The sequence below is a fragment of the Phoca vitulina genome, unplaced genomic scaffold (genome assembly GCF_004348235.1).
Source record: "Phoca vitulina isolate PV1807 unplaced genomic scaffold, GSC_HSeal_1.0 scaffold52, whole genome shotgun sequence".
NCBI classification, from domain to species: Eukaryota; Metazoa; Chordata; class Mammalia; order Carnivora; family Phocidae; genus Phoca; species Phoca vitulina.
In genome coordinates this window covers 10,125,629-10,152,920 of record NW_022589755.1, presented here as the reverse complement: position 1 = coordinate 10,152,920, position 27,292 = coordinate 10,125,629, and the positions used below count along the sequence as shown (strand labels likewise).

General features: G+C 42.4%; 1 protein-coding gene across 3 annotated transcripts in view; it reads right to left on the bottom strand.

Moving 5' to 3' along the window:
• Nucleotides 1-11,638: 11,638 nt before the first annotated feature.
• ZNF180 (zinc finger protein 180) overlaps nucleotides 11,639-27,292 on the bottom strand; it is a 19,350-nt gene continuing 3,696 nt past the window's right edge. Inside the window, exons 3-5 of one of the 3 annotated variants that reach the window (XM_032388439.1) lie at nucleotides 20,659-20,733; nucleotides 16,183-16,309; nucleotides 11,639-15,113 (exon numbers count right to left, since the gene is read on the bottom strand). In XM_032388439.1, coding sequence (XP_032244330.1) covers nucleotides 13,372-15,113; nucleotides 16,183-16,309; nucleotides 20,659-20,733 — 1,944 coding nt within the window. In that variant the 3' untranslated portion in view covers nucleotides 11,639-13,371. Of the gene's footprint in view, nucleotides 15,114-16,182; nucleotides 16,310-20,658; nucleotides 20,810-27,292 lie in introns of those variants that run through there. The other 2 variants (XM_032388440.1, XM_032388441.1) reach the window with 2 other exon arrangements.

Sequence of the window (27,292 nt, the reverse complement as noted above, 5' to 3'; positions counted from 1 at the left end):
CAGGACTCCAGGATCATGACCTGAGCCTAAGGCAGTCGCTTAACCAACTGAGCCACCCAGGCGCCCGCTCCTCAGATTTTTAAACATAAAGTTTCCATACACTTGGCAATCCTACTCTATAGGTAGGTACCAGAGAGAAAACATGTTCACACAAAATCTTGTACATGAATGTTCACAGAAACATTATTTATAATAGCCAAAAAGTACAAATAAGCCAATGTCCATTAACTGATGAATGGATAGAGAAAATGTGATATATTCATACAGTGGATTATTATTCAATAATAAAAAGGAATGGAGTTGTGGTACACTCTATAATATGGATAAGCCTTGAAAACATTATGCTAAATGAAAAAATCACATATTATATGATTACCTTTATATGAAATGTCCAGAATAGGCAGAGCCTTAGAGACAGAGAGATTATTGGTTACCTAGGGCTGAGGGTGGGGGTGAATGTTGGACACAAGGTGAGAAGTGACTGCTAATGTTTACAGGGTTTCTTTTGGGAGTGATAAAAATGTTCTAAACTTGATTGTTGTGATGGTGCACAACTATGTGAATACACACAAAACAACCAAATTGTGCACTTTTTATCTTATTTTATTTAAATTTAATTAACATATAGTGTATCATTAGTTTCAGAGGTAGAGTTCAGTGATTCATCAGTTGCCTGTACACCAGTGCTCATTACATCACATGCCCTCCTTAATGCCCGTCACCCACTTACCCCAACCCCCCAACCCCCTCCCCTCCAGCAACCCTCAGTTTGTTTCCTATAGTTAAGAGTCTCTTAAGGTTTGTCTCCCTCACTGGTTTCATCTTGTTTTATTTTTTCCTCTCTTCCCCTCTGACTTGGTAGATATGGCCAGTAAGTACATCATGCTGGTCAGTGATTTGGCCACATCTTTGAATAAAAGGACAATAATGCAGAGTGGCTGGAAGGCCATGCCTATGTCCAAGTGAGATATGATTTCAGTGTGGGAACCCAGGGGGATATCTGAGAGTCCTTGCTGTGAAGAGGGGAGACATTTGGAGAGACCTAGTGAGGTCTGTGAGTTAGGAAGTGTTTCCTGTGGGTGATGGGCTGACTGTCCCATAAATCTGGGGATGGTGGGAGAGTAGCTAGGTGACTTGGGAGAGTAGATAACACAGGAGATTCTCTGAGCACTGGGGGTGAAGTGATAAGGGACATGGGGGAGGAACCCAGTGAGGTCCATGAGTTAGTAAAGTGTTTCCTGTGGGTAACAGGCTGACTCTCACAGAAATCTGGAGATGGTTGGAGAGTAGCTAGGTGACTTGGGAGATTCTCTAAGTGACGTGGGTGAAGTGCTTGGTGATGAAAGTAAGAAGATACAGTATATTGTTGGTAGATATGATGACTCCGAAGAAGCCCCAGAAGACAGAGCGGACCCCAGTGGCTTTGGTAATTGTCTGGCATCTTTGGAGAGGGCAATGTGAAGTGGAATGTGGGTAATGATGGGGGTGAATTTGGTGAACTTCTGGGGGAGGATGGTACATAGACTAGCGACCCCAGGGAGGAGTTTCACATTATGGATGTGTTCCTGGTAGAGGGGAATGAGAAGCTGCCTGAGGTTGGCATGCAGTTTGCAGTGTCTGGGCTGGGGGACCCTTCAGAGGAGCCAGATCCATTCTCCTCAGATGCAATCACGACTGCAGCTCCCATCCTGCTCTTCTCTGACCCCAGAAATGGAGAGTAGCGGTGTGTGTGTGTGTTGCGGGGGGTGGTGGGGGTGCCCTCTGAACAAACGCGAGAATAAACGAACGAAACACACAGACAGACTTACTTACCAAGTGTTCGGTCCTGTCCTCTGAATTGGATTCCACGCAGGTAGAACTCTGGAAGAAACGAGCGCAGGGAGCTCGGGCAGTCCGCTCTGAACGCCGCTCTCCTGGGGAAGATTTGAGCGGAGGAAGACCGGGGCGAGCTTTAATACCAGTGGGCGGGGCCTGGGCGCGGCTTTACATCTGCTGCCCGCACATCACTTCCAGCGACCAGACTCCGCCCAGCAGAAACTTGATGTCATGTTTAAAGTTTGAGACAAACTTTGATTTGATTTGATTTCATGTTTACAGTTTGGAACAACTTAAGGTAAGAACTTAGAACTTTTGTGAGCCAAATATAAATTAACTCCATTTAAACATTTAAAACCATTCTAGCGCTGTGATTCTGATTGTGAGCCTGGACCAGAGGCATTGTTGCAAACCCTCAAACCCCAGCCAAGATCTGCCGAATCAGAAACCCTGCGGTCGGGTTTCTGGGGACTCAGAAATCTGTGTTATAAGAAACCCACCCTCCTGATATTGATGCATGGCAAAGTTTGAGAACCACCTGTGTGAGGGAAAATAAATTTTGTTTTTTAAAGTTAAGATACATTTGTAAAAATAAAATTCTTATCTGGGAAAATAGGAGCTAGGTGGGTAGGGATTGATTGCATTTGGTGATTAGGTTAGGAATTTGAACCAGTGGTTCCAGATAATCAGATCCTCTAATTCATTGTTTAAATTATACGAAATTGTTTAAATTGTTTAAGTTATGCTAATTACTGAGAATTGCAATGCTCAAGTGTGCGAGATAAGTGATTTTTTAAAAAAGATTTATTTATTTATTTGAGAGAGAGAGAGAGCAGGGGGGCTGATTCCAGGACCGTGAAATCATGACCTGAGCCAAAATCAAGAGTCTGCTGCTTAACCAGCTAAGCCACCCAGGTGCCGTGTGACAGCTAAGTGATTTTATGTAAATGTTTACATCAGAACGTATATCTTATTTTCCACCCTCATTTGCTTGTGGGCTCATTCAGGGTCAACCCCTTCCTGTTCTTTGGGCTGGTGTCTCAATTCCAAAGACTTTCAGAGACATTAAGGGGGAGAAGGAGGTTATGTCTGAAACTCTTCCACCATCCATCACCTTGTTAAAGAAATATCAACATTTGTTTTATTCTGGGGCGCCTGGGTGGCTCAGTTGGTTAAGCGACTGCCTTCGGCTCAGGTCATGGTCCCGGAGTCCTGGGATCGAGTCCCACATCGGGCTCCCGCCTCAGCGGGGAGCCTGCTTCTCCCTCTGACCCTCTCCCCTCTCATGCTGTTTCTCTCTCTCTCTCTCTCAAATAAATAAAATCTTTAAAAAAAAAAACAAAAAAAATTGTTTTATTCTTTCATTATAATTATTTTCCAAGCTTCCTGAGATGAACTATAAGACTTTAATTTCTGCTTCTCTGTTTAACATATAGGATAAATGTTGGTGACATCCCATGATCTGCTGTCATTCTATTTTAAATTTGATGAATTTTCTCATTTCTTTTAACCCCAGATCACAGTAGACATTTTTAATCTTTGTTGTGTCAAATCCAACTTATGAACCATGACATTTTTTTAAGATATTGGAAACATTCTTTTTGCTTAGTAAATGATTCCTTTTACATCAATAGGCATTTATAAAGATGTCCATCACTTTTCTATAACATTCAACACGTTAAATCAGGATCTCTAATATTCAACCACATAATTCCTTCCTTTACATGATACATACAATGAGTATGAGGTCAGTTAAAATATCCTGCCTGAGCATCTGTTTCTCTTTTACCCCCTTTGTGCTTCCTGGAGATAGGGCAAAGTGAGCCGGACAGACTTGGAACTTTGTTCAACCCAGATCCATCTCTACAATGTGGCAGAAGTTGATCCAAGTTCATTTCAAAACATGACCCTCTTTTATGTTTTCCAGTACTAATGACATTATCTTCATGTTTTCCTAACTTTCAATATTTTTCTGTGATTTGGGGGTGCAGGGGGATTATTTAAATACTTGGGATTAAAATCATAGATTATACTGCATGTTTGTGAAAGACAGCCCTGGGCTGTGTGATTGTGTCCCTGCTCCCGACCAGACCATTATTTACAGAATTCAACAACCGTGCATCTATTTACTCTACTCAGACTTCTACTTTGCAGTGGTTGCGATCTCTGCCTGATCATGTCAGGTGGTATGTGGGCTCCAAATCCTGAGTTGCATATTTTGAAGATTCCTCCAGGCATTCTGATGCATCTTCCTAGGAGAATATTCTCTTCTGATTAAAACTACTAGACCACAGAGAATGTGGCAGAACAGGGATAGGAATAAAACCTGGGAATTATAATTGAATGTGGCAGACATGAGGCCATTCGGGTCCTGTTCTACCAGGAGCAGAAGGTAATTTTTGGCCAAGGGGGAAATAACAGCTCCACAGAGGAAATTTTTTGTTTGTTTCTCTGTTAAGCTGAATAACAGATTTTTATCCCATAGACATGTAGGATCCGATGTCAGTTGTTGGTCAGACAATCCATTACAAACTCTTTGTAAAACATTTTATCTAATTTTATTTTAAAGATTTTATTTATTTGTGTGAGAGAGAGAGCACACAAGCAGGGAGAAGCAGAGACAGAGGGAGAAGCAGGCTCTCAGCTGAGCAAGGAGCCTGATGTGGGACTCAATCCCAGGACCCTGGATCATGACCTGAGCCAACAGCAGATGCTGAACTGACTGAGGCACCCAGGCATCTCTTTGTAAAACATTTTAAATGTCTGCATGATATTTCTATCATGGATAAGCCAAATTTTTCTATCCGTTTTGCTAATGTTGACATTTCCTTTTCTTTATCAATTTTTCATTATTATATTGTAGTGATGCTCCATGGGTATTTATCCTTGTCAAGAGAAATGACTGGACCAAGGATCTAAGTATTTGAGTGGCTCTTGATTATATTGTTAAATTACTTTCTAGTAAGGCTTTCTCAACTTCCGTTCTCTTAGCAGCATGAATGGAAGTGTGGGTCTTACCAAACCGTGCCTTCTCTACCTCCATCTCTGGAATTGGACTATACGATTTTTAAAAACCCTTCTTTTTAATTTGATATCACAAATGAGGTTAAACCTTATTTTCATACATCTTATCACTGAGTCAGTTTTGTGCGTGTATATGTGTGCAAGGAAGGTGGATAGGTGATATTTTCATTGTAGAAAATGGTGTCAGGAAAAGCCTTTTGGATTCATCTCTGAAGCAAAACTTTGCTGGAGAGTCATCTTTGGTGATCATACAAGACAGGTTCTGGCCCCACCTGTTGAAGGTCCTCAAAGGGGCTGATTTTGGAGTGCCTGGGTGGCTCAGGGACTGACTCTATTTTAGCTCAGCTCATCATCTCAGGATCATGAGATCCAGCCTCACATCAGGCTCTGTATTCAGTGCAGTCTGCTTAGGATTCTCTCTCTCCCGCTGTGCCTCTCCCCACCCTGCTTGCCCGCATCCACGCTCTCTAAGACAAATAAGATAAAAACAGAGAGGGAGGCAAACCATGAGACCCTTAACTATAGGAAACAAACTGAGGGTTGCTGGAGGGGAGGTAGGTAGGGGGATGGGGTAACTGGGTGACGGGCATTGAGGAGAGCACGTGATGTAACGAGCACTGGGTGTTATATGCCACTGATGAATCACTAAATTCTATGCCTGAAACTAATAATACACTATATGTTAACTAAAGTGAGTTTAAATACAAAATTCTAAAAATAAATAAGTAAAATCTTGAAAAGGGGGGGTAATTTTTCTCTCCAGTTCCTGGGGTGTCAGCTAGGAGATGCCCTCACTTACTCTACCCAGTAGATATTAAGGACAAAAATTATGGAGCAAGGAGACCTTGAGATGGGAGATTCATTTTTAAGTTGCTTTCATTAGTAAGTTTCAGCATTGTGATTACAGTGGATCTAGGAGGCATTGCAAATAGCCCTACTGATTTATTTAGATGAACAGATACAATTCTTTATAAAAATGCCCAGTTTTTTCCCCTCCCTAGTAATAACATGGATCTTTTCGGGTAAATTAAGTGTTTTTATCAATGCTGTGGTGACCTGGATTCAAAGGGTGCAAACTTTGCCAGTAAAATTACACCGAGAGTCAGCTGGCTGACTGGGAAGAGATGCTAACCACATATGCTCCAACCCAGGATGGGGTAGTAGAAAACCAATTATCGTCTAATTTGTTCCAGAGGGGTGGTAGATGGGGTACTGTTTTCCACAAGAGGAAGTAAACCCATATTTCAGTCAGGTTCTTGCATATCTGGCTGGGTGATATGAGGTCCTCCAACCTTGAACAATGGGAGCAACGGTTAGAAGCAGGGGGATTAAGGAAACGATTCTGGAAAGAGAAATATTAACTGGAATCCCATTTAGATATTTGGTTCCTAAGTCCATATATCTAATGTGTACTTTAGAGTTGGCGTTTGTATTTCTCCCCTTTATAGCTTATCTCCTGGATGATTAATCCACACTTTGCCTTCCCCACTCCCCACCTCCATGTGATGAGATGGGCCAATAATTAAAACCTTTTTTTCTTGTCTTCTTCCTAAGCTTTAACAAAGAGCAAATAAGGGCTCTTGCTGAAGGTGAACTGCCAGTAATTCCAACCACTTTTTGAAAATCTTGTCCCTTCAGTGATAAATATGACCAAATATACCTGAGGTTGGGCCCATTTATTAATGGTTTTTATATGTTCTTACACAGCCCGTGGGCCTATCCACCAGAGAGGCAAGTAATAAAAACGCCAACTTCTGAGTGTCAGTGAGAGGCCTGAGCTGGAATTTAGATGTGAGGTCATCAGTCTAGTGAAGGTTCTGTTTCCTGTATGGACCTACATTAAGCCTTTTTTATCATTCGTCCAAAACTTTGATGTTGACCAACACTTGAGCTGGAATTTTAGATGTGAGATCAAACAGTTTCCAGGTCATCAGTCTAGTGAAGGTTCTGTTTCCTGTATGGACCTACATTAAGCCTTTTTTATCATTCATCCAAAACTTTGATGTTGACCAACACTTGCCTGCAGGAAATTTGGACTGATCAACATAAAACATCTTTTGTGAAGACTATTATAAGTTTGGTCCTGTCATGGACTGAATGTTTATGTTCCCCCCCCCACCACCACCCAAATTCACAGGTTGAAATCCTAACCCCCAATGTGATGGTATTAGGAGATGGGAGCCTTTGGGCCATGATTAGTTCATGAGGGTGAATTCGCCACAAATGGGATTAGTGCCCTTGTACAACAGATTCCAGAGACCCCTCTTGTCCTTCTGCCATACGAAAACACAGCAAGAAAATGACCGCCTGTGAACCAGGAAGGGAGTCCTCACCAGTCACTGAATCTGCTGGTGCTTTGCTCTTATTGTTTAAATCATCCAGTCTACAGTATTTTTGTTATACCAGCCTAAATGGACTAAGATAATGCCTTGCTTAGGCACTCTCGATACTGCATCTCACAATGTATCCATATAGACCTACCTTGGTCTAGCGGTCCGTGACTAATGGTTTCTCAATGCTCAGTGTTCCTGCCTGGCTGGTAGGAATTCCACTTGGGTTAGGGGTCCCTATAGCCTCTGTAACACCACCAAAGTGTCTCTGAACATGTTTTTACCTATTATCCACAAGCTATTACAAGCTATTTCTATTTTTCTGCCTTAAGCTAAGCTACTCACCGAGCCCTTGTTCTACATCGCTGCTGCAGGATTGCTGGTTCCGCGGGATAAATGTGTAACCCAAGCTGTGCAGCCTTTCCTAGTGCTAATGCTGCTGATTCCAATTTAATGCTAGTTTTAACCTAGTCTCCATCTCCTACCTAAACATTTGTATTCTAGTTCAGTGTTTTCTGACCAATTTGAATGTCTCATGAACACAAATCCACAATTTTAGCTTCACTTAAAGCTAGAGACTTTAGTTTTCCTTTTATTAAAAAAATACAACTGGATTTGATCCAGGAATAACAGAAAACAATACCCCCCCATACACACAGCAGTCATCCCCTCTTCCCATTTTGGCAGAGAAATCATAATTGGATGCTCATCCACAGGTAGAAGCTGCACTACGTGGGGACCTGTGATGACTGGGTATCCAACTTCTTGGGAGCACATCTTGGAATTGGCTGTATTGTACACAGGTCGAGATGACGAATGCTATCAGCAACACCTAAAATCTATCCACCAGATTACAAAAAGAGATTCCAACTCCCTCTACCCCAGGGCAACATAAATACTAAAGCAGAGAGTACACCTAGTATCAGTGGTGGAATCCTGATACAATTAGTAGAGAATAGTAATATCAGAGAATACAAATAAACGGCTTTGGTATTTTATCAGAAAAATATCCTTTGGCTTTTCTATAGGTTTGGTTCTTTTTTAACCTAATCCCCACTACTAAAATTTCAGCGCATTCCACTTATGATCATATCACATATTATTACTATTTTACATTGTATAGTGACAGGTGATGACTACACCTATGACGAGCATTGAATTGAATAATGCATAGAATTGTCTAATCAATATGCTATACACCTGAAACTAATGTAACATTGTATGTTAATTATACTTCCATTTAAAAAATAGCAAATCCAGGTTACTGGCATGTCCTTAAGGTTTTTCAAAAGTACAGAAAAATCATGTACTTACACCCATACAAAGTTCCAGCCTGCCACAAAATGTCCCATAGGAGTAGCGTGGTCCTTGTCGGTTCAGAAAGTGAGTAATGGTGGAGAAAAATGTGGACAAACCAAATAGAAAACAAGAGGGAGAGTTTATGGTCAGAAGATTCAGGAACCTGTCTGATCCGCAATGAACCAAAGGGAGAGGTATCAACAATCCAGACCTGAACAAACACCGTCAGAGAATGAACTCGTAGAACCTGGGCAAGAAAAAGGAACAACATCCAAGCAAATATCCAAATTTCAAGAACTTGATCCAACATCTAAATTCGAGGAATGCTCCCTGAGGAAATGATCATGAAGACTGTCATGACCTCAGAATGAACATTCATTCAATAGAACATAAAAGTTGTTAAAGAGTCCAGACAGGTGATATTAGTACAGAAAGGTTTATCAATCACTAACCCATTTCCACCTAAATACCATCCTCAGTGGACCACAAATCAATACCACATTGGCGAGAAGACAGAAAATCCAGCTTTACTGTTTCAACATGAACATCTGCTTGGCAAATGCCAAAATCGATGTTTTAAATGGAACAGTACTATTTTTACAGCAAAATCTATAAAATTCATTAATTCTGTTACACCTCAAGCTAATCCAAATAAGGATTAAATTAACCTAAGCAGTAAAAACTGTCTGTCACTGACTTGTTCCTAGTTTTACAAAAAAGTTTTAGAGCTTTTGAATCTCTACTGGCAACAACCAAAGTTACTTAATATTAGCTTGCTAATTTAACCTGGTTTTATGATCTCTCCCCCTTTCTCATGCCCAGCATCTGAACCCTCTTTTTACATGACAATTTTTTCACTAGAAAACGAATGGACATCACCCGGAGATCCCAGACTTAGAAGTGGATGTAATGATGTGAAGCTCTGTGTTATCCCTACATGGGGAAGAGAGTGATTGGTCTTTGATTTTGAGAGATAGCTGTATTATGTTACATAGGAGGCTCTATATACATATTTAAATCAAAGTATAGAAGGGGAAGAAAATGTTGACTTATGGGTTAGGCAGAAGAGAGGGCTATACTGGAAATTTTCCTTGCTGCTGCTTTGCAAATGAATAAAATTCTACAAATGACGGATTCTCTACTTAATTAGTATGAGTGGAAGGTCAAGTTCACCTACCATTACAGGCTCCAGGAAATACAAGGGCTAGTGCCTCTGAATTCTTAAACTACCACGTAGCACAGCTTAGGATCCACCAGACCTAGGCACTCGCCTCAGACTTGGAATCAAAATAAATCAATGTAGAGATATACTAAGAAAATTAAGAAACTTTGGGAACGTTAAGGAACTCTCATAGGGCTCCACAGCATAAGTCTGGCAATCGTTTCTATAAATCCCTGAACATGATCTTACCGCTTCTTGCCAATTCTTGGACTCACCTAATATCCTTTCAACGAACTCCTTTTTCTGAATCAATTGGCTAGCGTTGGCTCACGTGCTTCCCAACTAAGAACCCAGGTTGCTACAATTTGTAAAGAATAATGTGCTATTCACTGATGTGATCCGTTGAGTCTTCTACAGTGAAAACAGTCCGGGGGCAACCTCTGTCAATAAACTGGAAAAAAATACTTATTTTTCAGGATAAAGTTCTAAAGGCATAGGTAATTTAACTGGTCTTGTCAGGTATGTTAAGTAAGACACACAGAATAGATGCTATTGATTGAGCGCAAAATCCAAATGAAATTTAAAAATACAAAAGTGTATCTGAAAACAGTATTTAAAAATCTGGATCTCCCCTCTCCTAGCTGAAATCTCGCTCTCAAAAAAAAAAAACCAAAAAACAAAAAACACATTTATCTTTTCAAGCCTAGAAGTAAGCTGAAACATCAAACCACAAAATGAGGTGGGGAGAGTACAAAAGCAGTAGAAGCCGAGCAGGAGTGTGAGAGGACACATAACTACAGTTAACACTGCTATATGGTGTATTTCAAAGTTGCTAGAGAGTAAATCTTAAGGGTTCTCATCAGCAGGGAAAACAAAAAACCCCATGGTTCTGTCTCTACATGAGATAATGAATGTTAACTGTGATAATCATTTCACAATATATGTAAATCAAGTCATGCTGTGTACCCTAAACTTACACAGTGCTGTACGTCAACTGTATCTCAGTAATGCTGGGGAAGTGAAAAATTGGTTCTAGGAGAGTATTTCCTAACATCTAGGTATTTTGGTCACTTTTCATTTATTTCTAATTTTACTGGAGTATGGTGAAAGAAATTTGGCTTGTAAAATCACTATAAATTCTTCCATGGCCAAGTACAGCTTTATTTTTGTGGATTTTACACAGACAAAAAATTTTTATGCAAGGGACATATGTCATTAAATCAAGCTATTGAGTCCCCTTTTTAACCTTAAATTTTAGGTTCAGAAGTTTAATTACATATTTTGGCATGCTGTCACATGCCTTAAACTTATTATTGATAATAATATCAATCAATAATCAATAAAAATAATTGATGATAATTTTTGGTCAACTATCTTTAAATTAAGAGTATTTTTCCTACAAGGGAAATTATTGAGCAAATAATATAAATTAACATTTTTGTTTATTAATTGAATCTATCTTATTTCAATGCACTTGGCAATCCTTAATCCCCACTCAGAAACTGATATAATACTTATGACGTAGTGCACACAGACTTAGACTTACATATTCAAGCTGGCCAGAAATACACACACACACACACACACACTTCAAAAATTTTGCAGTTTTAAAAATTTCACTTTCAATGAAATATTTTCAATGTTTACTGAAGAGATTACTTTGCAATAAATCACTTCCCAAACTTGAAATATTCAGAGCCCTCATTCTTCGCCCAGTTGGCTTTACACTCATTTGTACAATCATGGCTTCTTGCCTTCAAAGTAAGATTCAAGATGCCCAATGAAAATCATCCTAGCACTGGTATTGTTGTTGTTTTTTTTAAAGATTTTATTTAATTTGACAGAGAGAGACAGTGAGAGAGGAAACACAAGAAGGAGGAGTGGGAGAGGGAGACGCAGGCTTCCCACTGAGCAGGGAGCCTGATGTGGGGCTTGATCCCAGGACCCTGGGATCATGACCTGAGCCGAAGGCAGATGCTTAACAACTGAGCCACCCAGGCACCCCACTGGTATTGGTTTTATCTATAATTTGGGGGGGGGGGGGAGAGAAGAAGCCTATTCAGGTCCCGTTGCTAAATTAGGACTTTTCACCATTTTATATCCTCCCCAAAAGACAATGCATGGAGAACCCTGCTATTCCTCTGTGCATTCATCGACTGACTGAAGAGGTCTCAGGGTATGTGCGGAGCTAGTTTTCAGCCATCAATAACTGTTCCCCAGAAATTCGATCACTGCCATGTGTGCTGTACTCTGGCTTAATCCTCAGAGAGATGGCTCCTCTTAGGGTCATCTCATGGGGACAGAATTTTACTGAGGGTGATCACTATCAGATGTCACTTTTGGTTTCTCTTTCTTCCTCCAGGGAATTCATCTCTGTTCCCTGGTCTCCCATTTCAGCTCTCAGCTTACTTTTTATTACCTCTCTAGGATCAGAGGTTTCAGGTCCGTGATAATCCATAGGATTAGAATTTATGATTTAGGGGCAAAGGCCAGAAAGACATATGAACCACATCTTAGAAACTAACAAATAGCTACAAATCTTACCTAAAATCATTCTTGCAAGCTTAATTTAGGTGATAAGCACTTAGCCATGACAATGCTCTCTCATTCAGAAAACTCTCACATTAGGAAACATATTCCAGAGGGGGGAAAAAAGACAAGACTACATGGGGGAAGGCAGACCCTTAAAAATAGAGCTCCTTTATACTGCTTTGGAAATATAAAAATATGCCCTCTACACAGCCTGCATATTCTCAGTCCCTCATATAGAACCCTTCTGGCCTAAATTTCAAGTTCCCCATTCTCAGGGAAATATTTTCAATGAGGAAAATCCCTGGGAATCCAAGTCCGAAGGAGTGACCTACTCAAACTAATCCAAATGGAAATTTCAGAACCCTGAGGGATCTCTTTTATCTAGCAACCTAGTCTTTCCTAAATGGTCAAAGATGGAAATCTTTGGTTTACTTTTTGTTTTTGACTAATTTTTACTTCTCATATTACTTACTATAGTAAAACAGCACACATTCCAAAAGAGAAAGCCAGGCATAAACCTAAAAATCAAATAGATACACCCAGAAACCCTTTCAATTCTGATCCATACACAAGTATCACAATGGTTCTGGAAATTGCTGTTCTATACTCTTGGCCTGCATTTTTTTTTTTTCACTTCATATCATAGCCATTTTCCTAATCTTTATGAAATTTTCACATAGAAAGTGCTGAATAAAATAGATTACAAAATACCTACTGGGGAAATCATGTCATAAAATGGTACTGAAATACCGTTTTCCAGCCTAGGTTCCAAAACTATAGCAATTTTCAATCTTCTCAACAAGCCCACCAGTGTTTGCATTCTCACTCTTTATTGTTAAAGAGGTCTACCTCACTCGCAATCACTCCACAGTAAGTTGTCCACTTAATGGTAATTTCCTCAGATTCAGGTCAGAGTGCTTTCTGCAAGGAAAAGTGCCAATATTTATTAGTTACGTGGCAATGTGTCATAAGGGCCAAGTTTGATTTTTTAATACAAAATTGTTGAAGTAAAATATGTGATTAATTTTTTTCTTTCTTCTCCAGAATGAACTTCCAGATACACAATAACAGAAGGTTGACATTTGAAAGAAAGAAAAAAAAAAAGAAAAGAAAAGAAAAGAAAGAAGGAAGGAAGGAAGGAGAAAGAAATGCAAGAAAAAGGAAAAGAAAAAAAAAAAAGAAATACACTCTGGCTGAAAGATTTCCAAACTAGTTACATTCATAGGGTTTCTCCTCAGTGTGAGTTGCCTGATGCCTAATAAGTTTAGAACTATTAATGAAAGCTTTCCCACACTGATTACATGTAAAGGGCTTTTCTCCAGTATGAGTTCTTTGATGTACAATAAGTCGAGCACTCAAGCTGAATGTTTTCCCACACTGATTACATTCATAGGGTTTCTCTCCAGTATGAGTTCTTTGATGTTGAGTAAGGCATGAACTCTGCCTGAAGGACTTCCCACACTGATTGCACTCATAGGGCTTTTCTCCAGTATGAGTTCTCTGATGCACAACAAGAACATAACTCTGGCTAAAGGACTTCCCACACTGGTTACATTCATAGGGTTTTTCTCCAGTATGAGTTCTCTGATGCATAACAAGGTGAGAACTGCGGTTGAAAGATTTTCCACACTCATTACATTCATAGGGTTTCTCTCCAGTATGAGTTCTCTGATGTGCAACAAGCTGAGAGCTCCAGCTGAAGGATTTTCCACACTGATTACATTCAAAGGGTTTTTCTCCTGTGTGAGTTCTCTGATGGGCGACAAGTTTGTAACTCTGACTAAAGGACTTCCCACACTGATTGCACTCGTAGGGCTTCTCTCCAGTATGAATTCTTTGATGTGCAATAAGTTTATAGCTCTGGATAAAGGATTTCCCACATTGATTGCATTCATAGGGCTTCTCTCCGGTGTGAGTTCTTTGATGGGCAATAAGTTTGTAGCTCTGCCTGAAGGACTTCCCACACTGATTGCACTCATAGGGCTTCTCTCCAGTATGAGTTCTCTGATGCACCACAAGAACATAGCTCTGGCTAAAAGATTTCCCACACTGATTACATCTGTAAGGTTTCTCTCCAGTATGAGTTCTCTGGTGAGAAACAAGGTGAGAACTCCGGCTGAAGGATTTCCCACACTCGTTACATTCATAAGGTTTCTCCCCGGTGTGAGTTCTCTGATGTGCAACAAGATGAGAGCTCCAGCTGAAGGATTTCCCACACTGATTACATTCAAAGGGTTTCTCTTCAGAATGGTTTCTCATGTTTTGAGCAAGGGATGAACTCTGGGAGGTTTGACTACAGTTATATTGACTCTCTTCAACAGGTATTCTCTGTTGTTCATTACGGGATATACTGTGGTTCAAAACTTGCCCACATTCCTTAAAATCTAAGGATCTTCCTCTTGCGTGTATTTTCTGATGTATATTTAGGGGTACATCATGGCTAAAAGATTGAATACTGTCACTAAATCCATAGGATTTATCTTCTGTTTGAGTTCTTATAAACTGAATAAGGTGCATGTTCTGGTGAGGGTTTCCACATTCATTATTCTCACAGAGTTTCTCACTGTCATTAATCGTCTCATGAGTGTTTACAATGGAATTATAATGCAATTTTTTAACATGTGAGGCATGTTTATGAAAATGGTTTCTTATGGGTATCATCTGGGGTGAAAGAAGACTGGAATTCAGACCACTCTTCTCAAGTTCATCACTTTTATGGACTCTCTCATAAGTAATCGCTTTCCTGTGAGTAAATGCCATTTCTTTCAAAAGTCTCTCTTGTTTTTCCTGTTGCTTTTCCAACTGGTCCTTACAATCCTGAACTTCTTCACACGAAGATAACCAAGGATCATCTCTTGTCAACCTTTCTAACTTTACTCCACGGGATGGTTCATCATCAAAAATGTTCTGCTTTGATGTTGATTCTCTTCTTCCAAGGGCCATTGCCAAGTCTAGAAGAAAGCAAAATAAAACATTCTAGCCGAAGAATGTTAGAGCTGGAATACTGGGAAAGAAGCTGACAAACAAATATGCAGAATATATATGGATTTGTTTTCAGCTATGGACCTACAACCTGGATTGAGAAAACAGAAGGGTGGGATGAAGCAGTAAGCAGAAAAGTACACAGCCCAACAATATAACAATATTAAAATTCAGTGTTTCTGAATAAAAAGACTTTAGATGCCAAATATCTCCATATTCCAAAATAAGATCACCTGTGCAGAATCTACAGAATAACAAAACAATTTTGCAAGTCTTAGCAAAAACACCAGAGTCCTTTCTACCCTCTTTAGTGCTAGATATATGTTCACTGAAGTAGAGAACAGTATCTACATTTCTAGGAATTTCTGGAGGCATGTGTCAGTAAGACATGGGCAAACTACTTTGTGAACCAAGAAAAAGAATATCCCAGGTTCCCTAAATGCCTTAGCAGTTTTAAGGCCTGATGGATTCCTATGGTTCCAAGTGAGAGAGAACGGAGATTAGCTCAGAAGCAGAAGCCTGTGTGGCTACTAGGTCAAGCACAGAGAGTACATCTGGGAAAAGTGGCAATGTATACAGTCCATTAGGAGTGGGAGATGGAGAAATATGTAGTATGCCCTATGGGGATTTCTGAAATTAACCTTCAATACCTGTAATGATTCCTAAGTGTCTGTTTCTCACCTGGATATGTATGTTGGGAAATGTTAATACTCATCCCCTTGCTCCCACAAGGAGATTGCATCTGGTTTGAAAAGCTGATAGGGACCAATATAGGACTTGGGGTGTTTGGGCTGGGGACAAAAGAAAATCACTGCAGAATTTGGTCCCAGTCTTTGGCCTTTAGGAACTATGAAGACTGAACAAGCTCAAACCCAAGAAGCTGTACCTTTGCTACTCTACAAATTAAAATTAAATCTTCATTGGGGAATAAAAAGGACACATGTAATCTGTGTGTGGTCAAAATCATCCTGACCTCTGAACTCCACAGCTCTTAATCAATTGGAATCATTTCAATATACAAACTTCATTAATTCTTACCCCAAGAGACCAGGTCCCTGTGGTTCTCTAGGATCACATCTCTAGGATCACACCTCTGATTAGGGTTCAAAGTGCCCTCTTCCTTCTGAGTGAAGTCCACAGTCACAATTTTGAAGTTCACTCCTTCCTAAAACAGGACACACATTCCTGCTCAGCTGGGTATCATTTTCTTCCAATGTTCACAAAGGAGGAAAAGTTTGACAAACGGTAGAAGGAAAACTTGGCCTGGAAATTGTCCTGACTGTCCAAAGGAAGATCTAGTCAAGGTGTACAGGTGCCTTTTATGTAAGGCCCTTTGGGTTTTGGATGCTGGACCTGTTTATACCCCAGAGAGGAACACCGGATCAGAACAGCTATGAATTGTTTTCTCTCTTGTTCACCTTGAAGAAAATGCTTATTCTGATTTTTGCCCTGGTGAATATAAAATTCCCACTTAGGAATTCCCTCCAAATTCCCAAGAAGCTAACAAAACAGGGTCAGCACACTTTTTCTGTCAAAGGTCAGAGAGTCAACATTTTAGGCTTTGCAAGCCAGAGTCTCTATCACAACTACTCAGCTCTCAGGCAGCAAGAAAGCAGGCACAGAAAATATATAAGCAAATGGGTGTGGCTGTATTACAATAAAGTTTTATTGACAAAAGCAGGTGGTGGGCCATATTTGGCCCACAGGCTTTACTTTACTGATGCCTGAAATAGAAGACGAAATGTAGGCCTTAATGAAAGGCAGCATGTATAGGTTAAGAGCACTGGATTTGGAAAAAGGATGGGTTTTCTCATCTATTAAGAGCAAAGGTTGGGGCACCTGGGTGGCTCAGTAGGTTATGTGTCTGCCTTCAGCTCAGGTCATGATCCCAGGGTCCTGGGATGGAGCCCCACTTTGGGCTCAACAGGGAGTCTGCTTCTCCCTCCGCCCCTCCCCCTGCCCCTGGCTCACGCTCTCTTAAATAAATTTTCTTAAAAATCTAAAAAAAAAAAAAAAAAAAAAGAGCAAAGGTCTGAATTTAAAAAATATATATATATCTAATCTGACCATCTGTCTTCTAAGGTGAGTTTATCCCATTTGTATTTATTAGGCTTAATCATACCCAACTCATTGGGTTGTCTGGTGAATTAATTGTATGATATATGTAAAGCTATTAGCAACTCACTGAACAAAAAGACAAATGCTGGCAAATGGGATCGATGGGTGATGGGTATCAAGGAAGGCACTTGTTATGATGAGCGCTGGGTCTTGTATGTAAGTGAGGAAATTTTAAGAAAAGATTATTAGATCTGAGAACTCTGAAAAATTAAGTGACAGCCAATGTGACCTTTATCTTGAACTCTCAGGCTTGAGAGGACAGTTCCATTTTGTCCACACTCAGAGCTGCATTGTAAAGCCTTCAGGAGACACACTGTCGCTACTGTCATGCAGACGGGGTCTCTTGGACTGCCTCCTCTCAGCAAGAAAGGACCCGTTTCCAAGACTACTGGGCAGGAATTTTGACCCAATAAAGTGCTGAGGGTGATCTGTCCTTACCCAAAGGCAGCAAAGGCTGGGAAAGTGGAATGCCACTTGTCACTAAAGGCTTTTTAAGTAGACCTGGTGTTCCTGAGCTGTGGTGTATGAACAGGACAAAGTCCCTGAGTCCCACGTAACTCCATGCAAAATGCTGCTGTACCTGCATTTTTCTAAGTTGGGACCCATAAATTTCACCGAAACCTCAGAAGTTTTCATGATTAGCCCAAAACGGGATTCAGATAGATCATTTGCACTCTGCCACCTATGTTGAACATGGATCTATAGGTACTGTTTTTCAAGCTCCAATTCATACTTCCTTTTCATAAACACTCCCCTTCACTGTTTAACGCAGGTCCCTTTAATATCAAGCTTGTTCAGGGGCACCTGGGTGGCTCAGTCGGTTACGTGTCTGACTTCAGCTCCGGTCATGATCTCGGGGTCCAGGGTTCAGGCCCCGCGTCAGGCTCCCTGTTCAGGAGGGAGTCTGCTTGGCCCTCTGCCCCTCCCCCCGCTTGTCCTCACTCTCTCTCTCAAATAAATAAATAAAACCTTAAAAAATATATCTGGCTTATCCAAATGTCAAATAAATAATACCAAACTAGATTAGCACCCCTCCCTCCGACTCCACCCCCAGCTATATGTTCCAAAAGTTCCATGGATTTCTATCCTAAGACTCACCACATGTTCTGTTCATTTGCATAATGGTCATCTTTGTCACAAGGCTCCAATCCATGAGGGCAGGGGTAAGGTAGTGACTGTTTGTAACTATAACTCCAGTGCTTAGCATAGTGCTGGTGTACAGTAGTTATGAAATATATATATTTGGCAAATGATTTCAATGAGTGAATCCATAGTATCAACAGACTTCGTAATATATCAAAATAATCTGATTTTTGGTCCGAATTCTGATTTAAGTCCTCTCTCTCACCTGAATCTCAGAGGCCTATCACACACCTATTTGAAAAGTCCCTTCAACGTGTGGATACTGGTTTTTCTCCACTTTTATCTCCATTTATTCTATCCTTCTTCTCACCTGCCCCAACTCCCCACTCCTCAAAATTCCTTCCCAAACCCTTCAACTGTGTCCTTGGGCACTCTACTTCTAAATAACGAAACCCTACAGCTTCAACATCATCACCAAATATTCCCTCTATATCCCCGTGTTAATGGAAACCTACATTTCCCCCCAATGACGCCCTCCTCTGTAGGCCCCACAGGCTCACAGTCATTCAGCATCAAAGCGGGAGGATGTGTATCCCCCTAGTCACACTGAAACTCACGCCATTTACCTTACTTCTTGGACCTTTGTCCTACCAACCACCTGAACGCTAACCCCCATCCACGGGATATGTATAATACCTCGGATGCATCCTCTACTTTAAGAACTTATCTTGTCTTGTCTTGCACTGTCTCTAGCATCCATTTGTAGAGTTCTCTGATAATAATATAACACTAATTGACTTTTTAATTTTTTTAAAGATTTATTTACTTATTTTAGAGGGGAGGGGTAGAGGGAAAGGGAGACAGAATTTTAAGCAGACTCCGTGCTGAGCACCGAACCCAATGCAGGGCTCGATCTCATGACCCTGAGATCAGGACGTGAGCCGAAGCCAAGAGTCAAACGCTTAACTGACTGCCCCACCCAGAAGCCCCTAAAACTAACTGACTTTAATGAGGCACATTCTGTGCGCTATCAGGCTGTGAGCTAAGCATGTTGCATGAACTATCATTCGTTGAATTCTCACAAGGTCCCTGAGAGAAAATACTAGTAGCAGCACCTTTTTTTCGTTTTTTTCAGATGAAGAGCTAGAAGGATAAATTAACACGTATGTCTGAAGTCAGTGGCTGGGACGCAGCCTCCAACTTTGCCTAACGTGTGTTCTCAGTCATCGATGCCTAGCGCTAGCCCAACTCCCAGCCCCTAGAATTGCTCCTCAGCACCCTGCTCTTACGGTGAGACCCCAGACCTTGAAATCACCATAAGTACTCCATCTCTCAAGTCACACAGACAGAACGCTCTACAACATCAGATTGCTCTCCCTTACTCGTTTCATTCTTTGATGGTTTGGGGCCATTACTCAACTCAAGTATCTACTATTACTATCCACTGGTCTATATTCTTTTCCTTCCCATTTAACGCCCCTTTTATCTTTTCCATCTTAATTATTCCATTTAGAGTAATTAGATCATTCATTTTAATCTTTCTATTTGTTCTATTCAAAAATCCTCTTTCAAATAGTACCTTGCCTATGGGGCTTTCACTGAATGTACCTGGCTACAAGAACGAACCTGAATGTCAATCTACGATCTAAAGAAAGTAGGTTCCAGAATGCCACTGGGAAAGAAAACTCCCAAGAGCAGCTGTATAGAGTACTATCAGTGGTCACCACCTCGGAATGATCCTTTCGGACTGACCGGCAACCCTGTTATACCTCCTGGAGCCGCTTGTCTCTCGTAATCCAATAGTACTGTTTTTCAGCCCTCTCCACCCGTGTCAAGCACCTCTCCGCTCCAATTCCCAGCCCCATACCCAACAGATAACCACCTGACTGCTCCCAGAGAAGAATCCGAGCATTCCAAGAATTCCCTCGCCCTCATTCTTCCCGTACGGGTCGGTCCTCCCTCCTCGGCAGAGCCAACATGTTCACCTGAAAGATTTCCTCTGGTGCTAATCAAGGACTCTGCTTTGTCGTTTTAACTCCTCTCTCTCCACTTACGTCTTTCTGCAACCCACTGAAATAGAGTCAAATCTTTTCAATCCTTTAAAGGGGGAAAAAAAAAAAGCCCTCAACTTCAAACCTCCTTGCAGCCATCACTCTCTTCAATCTTTAGCATGAGAACTGACCACGTTTTTTGTAAAAGCTGTCCAATTGTACCTCCGTTTCCTCCCTTTCTGCTCACCTCCCGGCTCACTTCAAGCTGGTCCCTGCTGCCAACTGGCCATGCACATTTCTCAGTGGAGAGAGGCCAACTCACCTGGGATGGAAGGGCCAGTGACCCAGCATCTTCTCTCTCGACCTTGATGATAATCTCTGGAGGAAGGAGAGAGTCCTAAGAAAGCAAAACAGATGAGGAAAAGGAAAATAACCAGGAAGCTAAGTTGTGACTCAAAACTCCCACTGTGAGTAGGCTAGGATTCGAAAAACCACCTGTTTTTAACACATCCCACCTATAATACTTCTGCTCCCTCCCATTGGTAAGGTCAAGCTAGCCATGTGGAGAGACAGGGGACATCTGAAGGGGCAGTGAGGCACCGGACATGGGCATGAGGTCCTTGTGGATCTTCTAGGCCAGCCCAGCTACCAGTTACATGGAACTGAGTGACTTGACACAATGTGGGCAAAAAGAACTGCAAAACCGTGTTGTCGGAATTCCCGGATCACAGAATTATAAGAAAATAAAAAAGAACACGGCATGACCAAAGAGTCATAAAGAAAACAGGTCCAAAAAGTAACTTCACAAAACGTTTGGCAGAAAGCAGCACACACAACAAAGGCGCCATCAACAAGAATCCATACTATGAAGACTTGGTCTAAATCAGTAAGAAAAAGGTACCTTTAACAGTACAAGGGACAAAGGGATATGCACGTGCAACTCAACTACGAAGAAATAAAATGGCCAGTGAATACACCAAAAGATGCTCACCTCTTTAAATCAGATAATAGCAAATCTCTATTTCTGTAACAACCTACCTCTCTGTATTAGAGGCTATCAGTTCACGCTGATACCTCTAATTACCGTTCAACAGCGCATTTTATTCTAGCCCTCCTGCTTTCCGTTTCTGCACCTTATCTGGCTCCCGTTATCCTCTTTCTATTTACTTATTTGCTCAGACCGCTCTGTGTAACCAAAATCCCGAGCGCGTGGACTGTTTCTTCTGCCTGTCGCTAAGGACTCCCACCCTGGTGGCCGGCCAGTCAAGAGCATCATACCCAATCAGTGGGGGTTTACGTTGCTACAACCTTCCTGCAGGGTTGCACCCACATGCCCGAGCTCTCCCTCCCTCTCCCCCTCCTTCCCCCCTCTCCTTCCCTTCTCTGCGTGCTGGAGCTGCCTCAATGTAAAGAAGGCCCGAGGAGGAGCGCCTGGGTGGCTCGGTCATTAAGCATCTGCTTTCGGCTCAGGTCATGGTCCCAGGGTCCTGGGATCCAGCCCCGCATCGGGCTCCCTGCTCTGCGGGAAGCCTGCTTCTCCCTCTCCCACTCCCCCTGCTTGTGTTCCCTCTCTCGCTGTGTCTGTCTCTGTCAAATAAATAAATAAAATCTTTAAAAAAAAAAAAAAAAAAAGAAGGCCCGAGGAGAAAGTTCAGCTGCTAAGCTGCCTGGCTACTGCCCAGCATAAGCAGCAGGATGGTTCATCCACCTTACAGCGGCCGCCTGGGCATCGCTAAAGAGCTCCAGGTGCCAAAGAACAAGAACGAAGAAACCACACTCACAAGGCCACAATAACAATTTCAAAACTTCAAAACAGATGATCCAGGGGAGCCACCAAGTTTTGACTCGTGTATCACGGGAACTCGGCTGCAGAGAGAAATCACATTCCTGATGTGCAACAATGCCAAACAAGTCTTCCCTTGCTACAAAAGTGGTTGACATTAAATTCTAATGACGTAAGAGCCAGAAGTTAGCGCATCCTGTAATATAGATAAACAAATGCCCAAGGAAATGAGAATTTTTCAAAAAAGGGAAACTTACAAACACTAGACTGTATTTTAAATTATTATCCTCTTTCTGGGTTTTGTTGTTGTTGCTGTGTTTTGTCTTGAAACAGCTGAGATAAGTTAAGAAATGACGCCAAGAGGGACGCCTGGGTGGCTCAGTTGGTTAAGCGACTGCCTTCGGCTCAGGTCATGATCCTGGAGTCCCGGGATCGAGTCCCACATCGGGCTCCCTGCTCGGCGGGGAGTCTGCTTCTCCCTCTGACCCTCTCCCTCTTGTGCTCTCTGTCTCTCATTCTCTCTCTCAAATAAATAAAATCTTTAAAAAAAAAAAAAAGAAATGACGCCAAGAACTGAACAAGCTAATGTTTCTAACTCAGTGGGTACTTGGTAGAAACGAAACTCCAGAATGTTCCTTGTCTGCTCCAACTGCTGAGACAATCTTACTTGGGGAATATGGGTGCACCTTCTCTTTCATCAAGACTGTTTCCAACACCTTTTGAGTTAAAAGTTCTCTTCGGAAGGAAAACAAAAGGGAGACCAGTCTGCTCAGAATCAACTCCGCCTCAATGTCCTTCCCCGCCCCCACCCAAGCAGCCGAAGCCATCCCTGTCCCCTGCTTTCGCTCCTTTGCATCACCATGTCCTCACACCTCTGGGTTTTGTCCACTTCCACTAGAGCGGGCTCCGTAAGAGCTGGGCTCTTGTCTCCTGTTCAGCACAGCTTCGCTGTGCTTAAATCAGTACTGACACAGAGTGGGCACTTCGTACACGCGTGCGGACAATAAAACCACCACCGAGAGAAGGTACGTGGAACGTGGTCCCGGGAGGCACCAAATCACTGCGGAGCTCCCAGCTGCTCCGCTGGTTAGAAGAAACCTCTGATGGGCACCCTTGTTCCTCTAAAATTCAAAGCACCAGCCTCCAGAACCTACTCCTACTGACTTATTCAAACTAAATGTTCAAAAACCACCTTGTCACAAAGTGAGTGAACACCCACCCACTCTGGATTACTATTTTAGGAACGTTCCCTGTATTTGTATCTTAGCTGCTGCAGTTTCCTCCAGATAATGTCACCGGTCACCTGCCAGGTATGTTTCAACAACCACAGAGTACTCAACATAGAACATCTCATAAATTTTTTTAAAAAGATTTATTTATCTGAGAGAGAGAGAGAGTGCATGCAGGGGGAGGGGCAGAGAGAGAGGGAGAGAGAGAGAGAGAATCCTCAAGCAGACTCCCCACTGAGCATGGAGCCCGACACAGGGCTCAATCTCACGACCCTGAGATCATAACCTGAGCCGAATCAAGAGTCAGACACTTCATGACTAAGCCCCCCCACCACGTGCCCCAATTATCTAAACATTTTTGAAGGGAGGAGTAATATGTCTCTTTTACCAACACAGAGATTAATGGTAATAACGTCTAGCAAACTTTTTAAGTCCATGAAGTTCACCAGAGATGGTCCAAGCGCCAACTGCCTGATCCAAACTCTGCCCCTTTCCTCTGCCCCACGGCTCAGTCTCATCATTCAGGCCACCTCTTCCAGGAAGCGTTCCCGGACAGCACACAGTCTCTTCTTCCCTTAGGATTTCTTAGCTGTTTTATCTTTACTGTAAGAGTAAAATCACTCTCTCCTTGTATTATTGCTTCCATTTCTACACCTCTCCCCTGGGTCACGAGCTTGGTGCTGTAAAGAACTATTTTTCATCTTTGTACTCTCAGTATTGAGTAGGAGCACAATGTGAGTTATCAGAATTTGACAGGATTAGACATATGGGCATGGTTTGGGGAATATGAATGGAATTAAAAGCCTTTTATTTTTTTTCACTATTAACTATTTATTTACAGCTTTACTGAGGTATGCTTGACAAAAACTATATTTAAGGTGAACGTGATGTTTTTTTAGATATGTGGACACTATGAAATGAGTACCACAATCAAGCTAATTAACGTGTCCAGCAACTCACACAGTTATTTTATTTTTTTTTTTTTTTGGTATGATGAGAACACTTACGATCAATTCTGCATGTTGAGACTGAAAGGGGACCACCCGCATGGCAGGGTTCTGGTCTCAGCCCCCGGCGGCAGGCAGGGCCTTCCCTGGCCCAGCTAGCTACCAATATGTAAGAGATTGAAATCTCTCAAGTGATGTCCAGCAGGCTGGCTCACTGGACTCACCTCCCTCACTTAGCGCCAAGACTTGGGCTGCCCTGATTTCTCTTCCTGCTGGGGCTTTAACTGGTATCCATCAGGCGAAGTACTTGTGCATCTTCTGATAATGATTAAAACTTACTAGAGGACACTCAGAGTTGAGAAGTGTGCCAGCCAGCCTCCAAGACGCCCCCCAATGGCCCCCACCCTCCTGGAATTTACACCCTATGTAGTCCTTGCCCACGTGATACCAGTGGGTCTGTGTGACCAACAGATTACAGAAGAAGTGATGCTGGGACGCCTGGGTGGCTCACTCGGTTAAGCGTCTGTCTTCGGCTCAGGTCATGATCTCAGGGTCCTCAGATCGAGCCCCATGTCAGGCTCCCTGCTCAGTGGGGAGTCTGCTTCTCCCTCTGTCCTCCCCACCCCCACCCCCACTCATGCTCTTTCTCTCTCATATAAATAAATCTTAAAAAAAAGAAAAAGAAAAAGTGATGCTGTGTCACTTCTGAGATCAGATGATAAAAGACACTGTGGCTTCCATCTTGGCTGTGTGCAATTAAGTGCTCTCTCTCTTCTCTCTCTCTTTCTCAGGTCCTTTGCTCCAGGAGAAACCAGCAGCCCTGGGGAGAGGTCTGTGTGGTGTGGAACTAAGGGTTCTCATCAACAGCCACGTGAGTGAGCTAGCAAGGGGGTCCTCCCACCCAGTCAAGCCTTCTGAAGAGAGCAGCCCAGGCCGACAATTTGCCACAATCTCGTCAGAGACACTGAGCACCACAAACATCCAGAGAAGCTGCTCCCAGGTTCCTGACCCTGAGAAACTGTGTGCGATCATAAATTTTGGTTGTTTTAAGCTGCTGAGTTTTGGGGTATGAAACCACAGATGACTAATAAAAGAAGGAAGATATTTCTGCTTTTCCTGCGTAGCCTTGGAATATACAAGAAGCGCAATCGCGTCCGTGAGAACTAGGTCAGCTTTCTCCCTAGCACCTCACGTGGGGCCTTAGACTGGCTACGCAATCAATGACTATGTGATGAAGGTAAAAATTAGAATGAACAGATTGCTAGTTCAGTCATGTAACAGAGAAAAAAATGGCAAAAGGACTATGAAGGTTCCCAGAAAAATACCGGAAGTCACTAGCTTAAAGTAGAATGCCAATGGTCACAATCAAAGCACACTTAACTTGTAGTTTTGGCAAAGTGTGAATGTACTTATGTAAATTTAAATGCATAACTCCCTCTAAAACTCTTGCACTATTAGTAGTTAAATTTGGGGGAAGTCCAAAGTTACACATGGATTTTCAACTATACAAGAGGGTCGGTGTCCCTAACCCCCGCATTGTTCAAGGGTCAACTGAACAGGGAATCATACACAAAAACATTTACAAAAGTGCTATTTGTAACAGCAAAACACGGAACACTAAATATCTATTAACAGTAAGCCCATAAATTCTGGGGTTATTTCTGTGGAAATATGGGTACCAGGCGTGCATATTGGTATCAGAATGTCATTATTCCCAGGCCCTGACAGTGGACGGAAATAGGATTATACGTGTGTATGTCTACACACACACACACACACACACACACACAGCTCTACATATTTCTACATCTACATCTACTGAAAACCACGAGCCACATCAATACCTACAATCCCCACTGAACACTAAAGTTCATTCCACTGTTGTTCTCGCCACATCTGATTGTGGGAACTCCGGCTTCCATGAGCCTTATGATATTTACTCACCTGGCCAACCTACGCCCCTGTGGGTAACTCATCTGCTGCTCCCTCTCCCACACAGATGCTCCTCGGCCCCCCTGGACTTGGCCCTCCTCACCCTCCTCACCCTCCTCGGGCTCTGACTCTGCAGGCAGGTGGCCTCTTCTTAGGGACTCACTCTCATGCCATTTGGACTTGGACTCCACACGGATGCCCTCGACTTCTGGCCTGGGCTCGGGCTGTCATACCCCACACTGGGCTTCCCTCATGCGTTGATAACCTCAACCTGCTTCGGTTGTGACGCACCACACCGAGAGGTGCCCCGAACCCTGGCATGGGTGTACATCTTACACCATGTGGGTCACCCTTTGCATGGACTCATGCACTTGGGCTGTCCCCTCTGTGGACGCCCTTCTCACCTGCTCTGGCTCTCTCACCCCAAAGCAGATCCCCCCCACCAGACAGACATTCACCTCACCCCACTTGGGCTCTGACTCTCGATGCCACCTTCCTCACCCTGTTTGGTCACGGATGCCCCCACACACGGACACCCTCCTCACCCCACAGGACGGAGCCCTCCCTCAACCACAGACCCCCACCCAGCTGTGCCCCACCTAATGGCTTCAGGATTGAACTGTTTAGGAAGGGGGAGGTGAAATTCTAACTGAACATTTTTAAAGAAGTTAAATGTTTTCAAAGAATATTTGTCATAGGAAAATGCTTTAAACTGTTCATTTCCTAACCTTAAAATGTGCTATACGAAGCAGAAAACGATAGATAAGAAATGAAAACATAAAGTCACTCAGGATGTAACTCGCACATCTTTGTTAACTGGCATATTTATACTCTTCTAACACATTTTCTATACACACACAAACTACATCCCTTTTTAAAAAGATGATCATTCCTGGGGGAACCTGGGTGGTGCAGTCGGTTAAGCATCTGACTCTTGGTTTCAGCTTGGGTCACGATCTCATGGTCATGAGATCAAGCCCCACCTTGGGCTGCACACTCAGCAGAGTCTGCTTGGGATTCTCTCTCTCCCTCTCCCTTTGCCTCTTCCCCCGCTCACGTGTGATC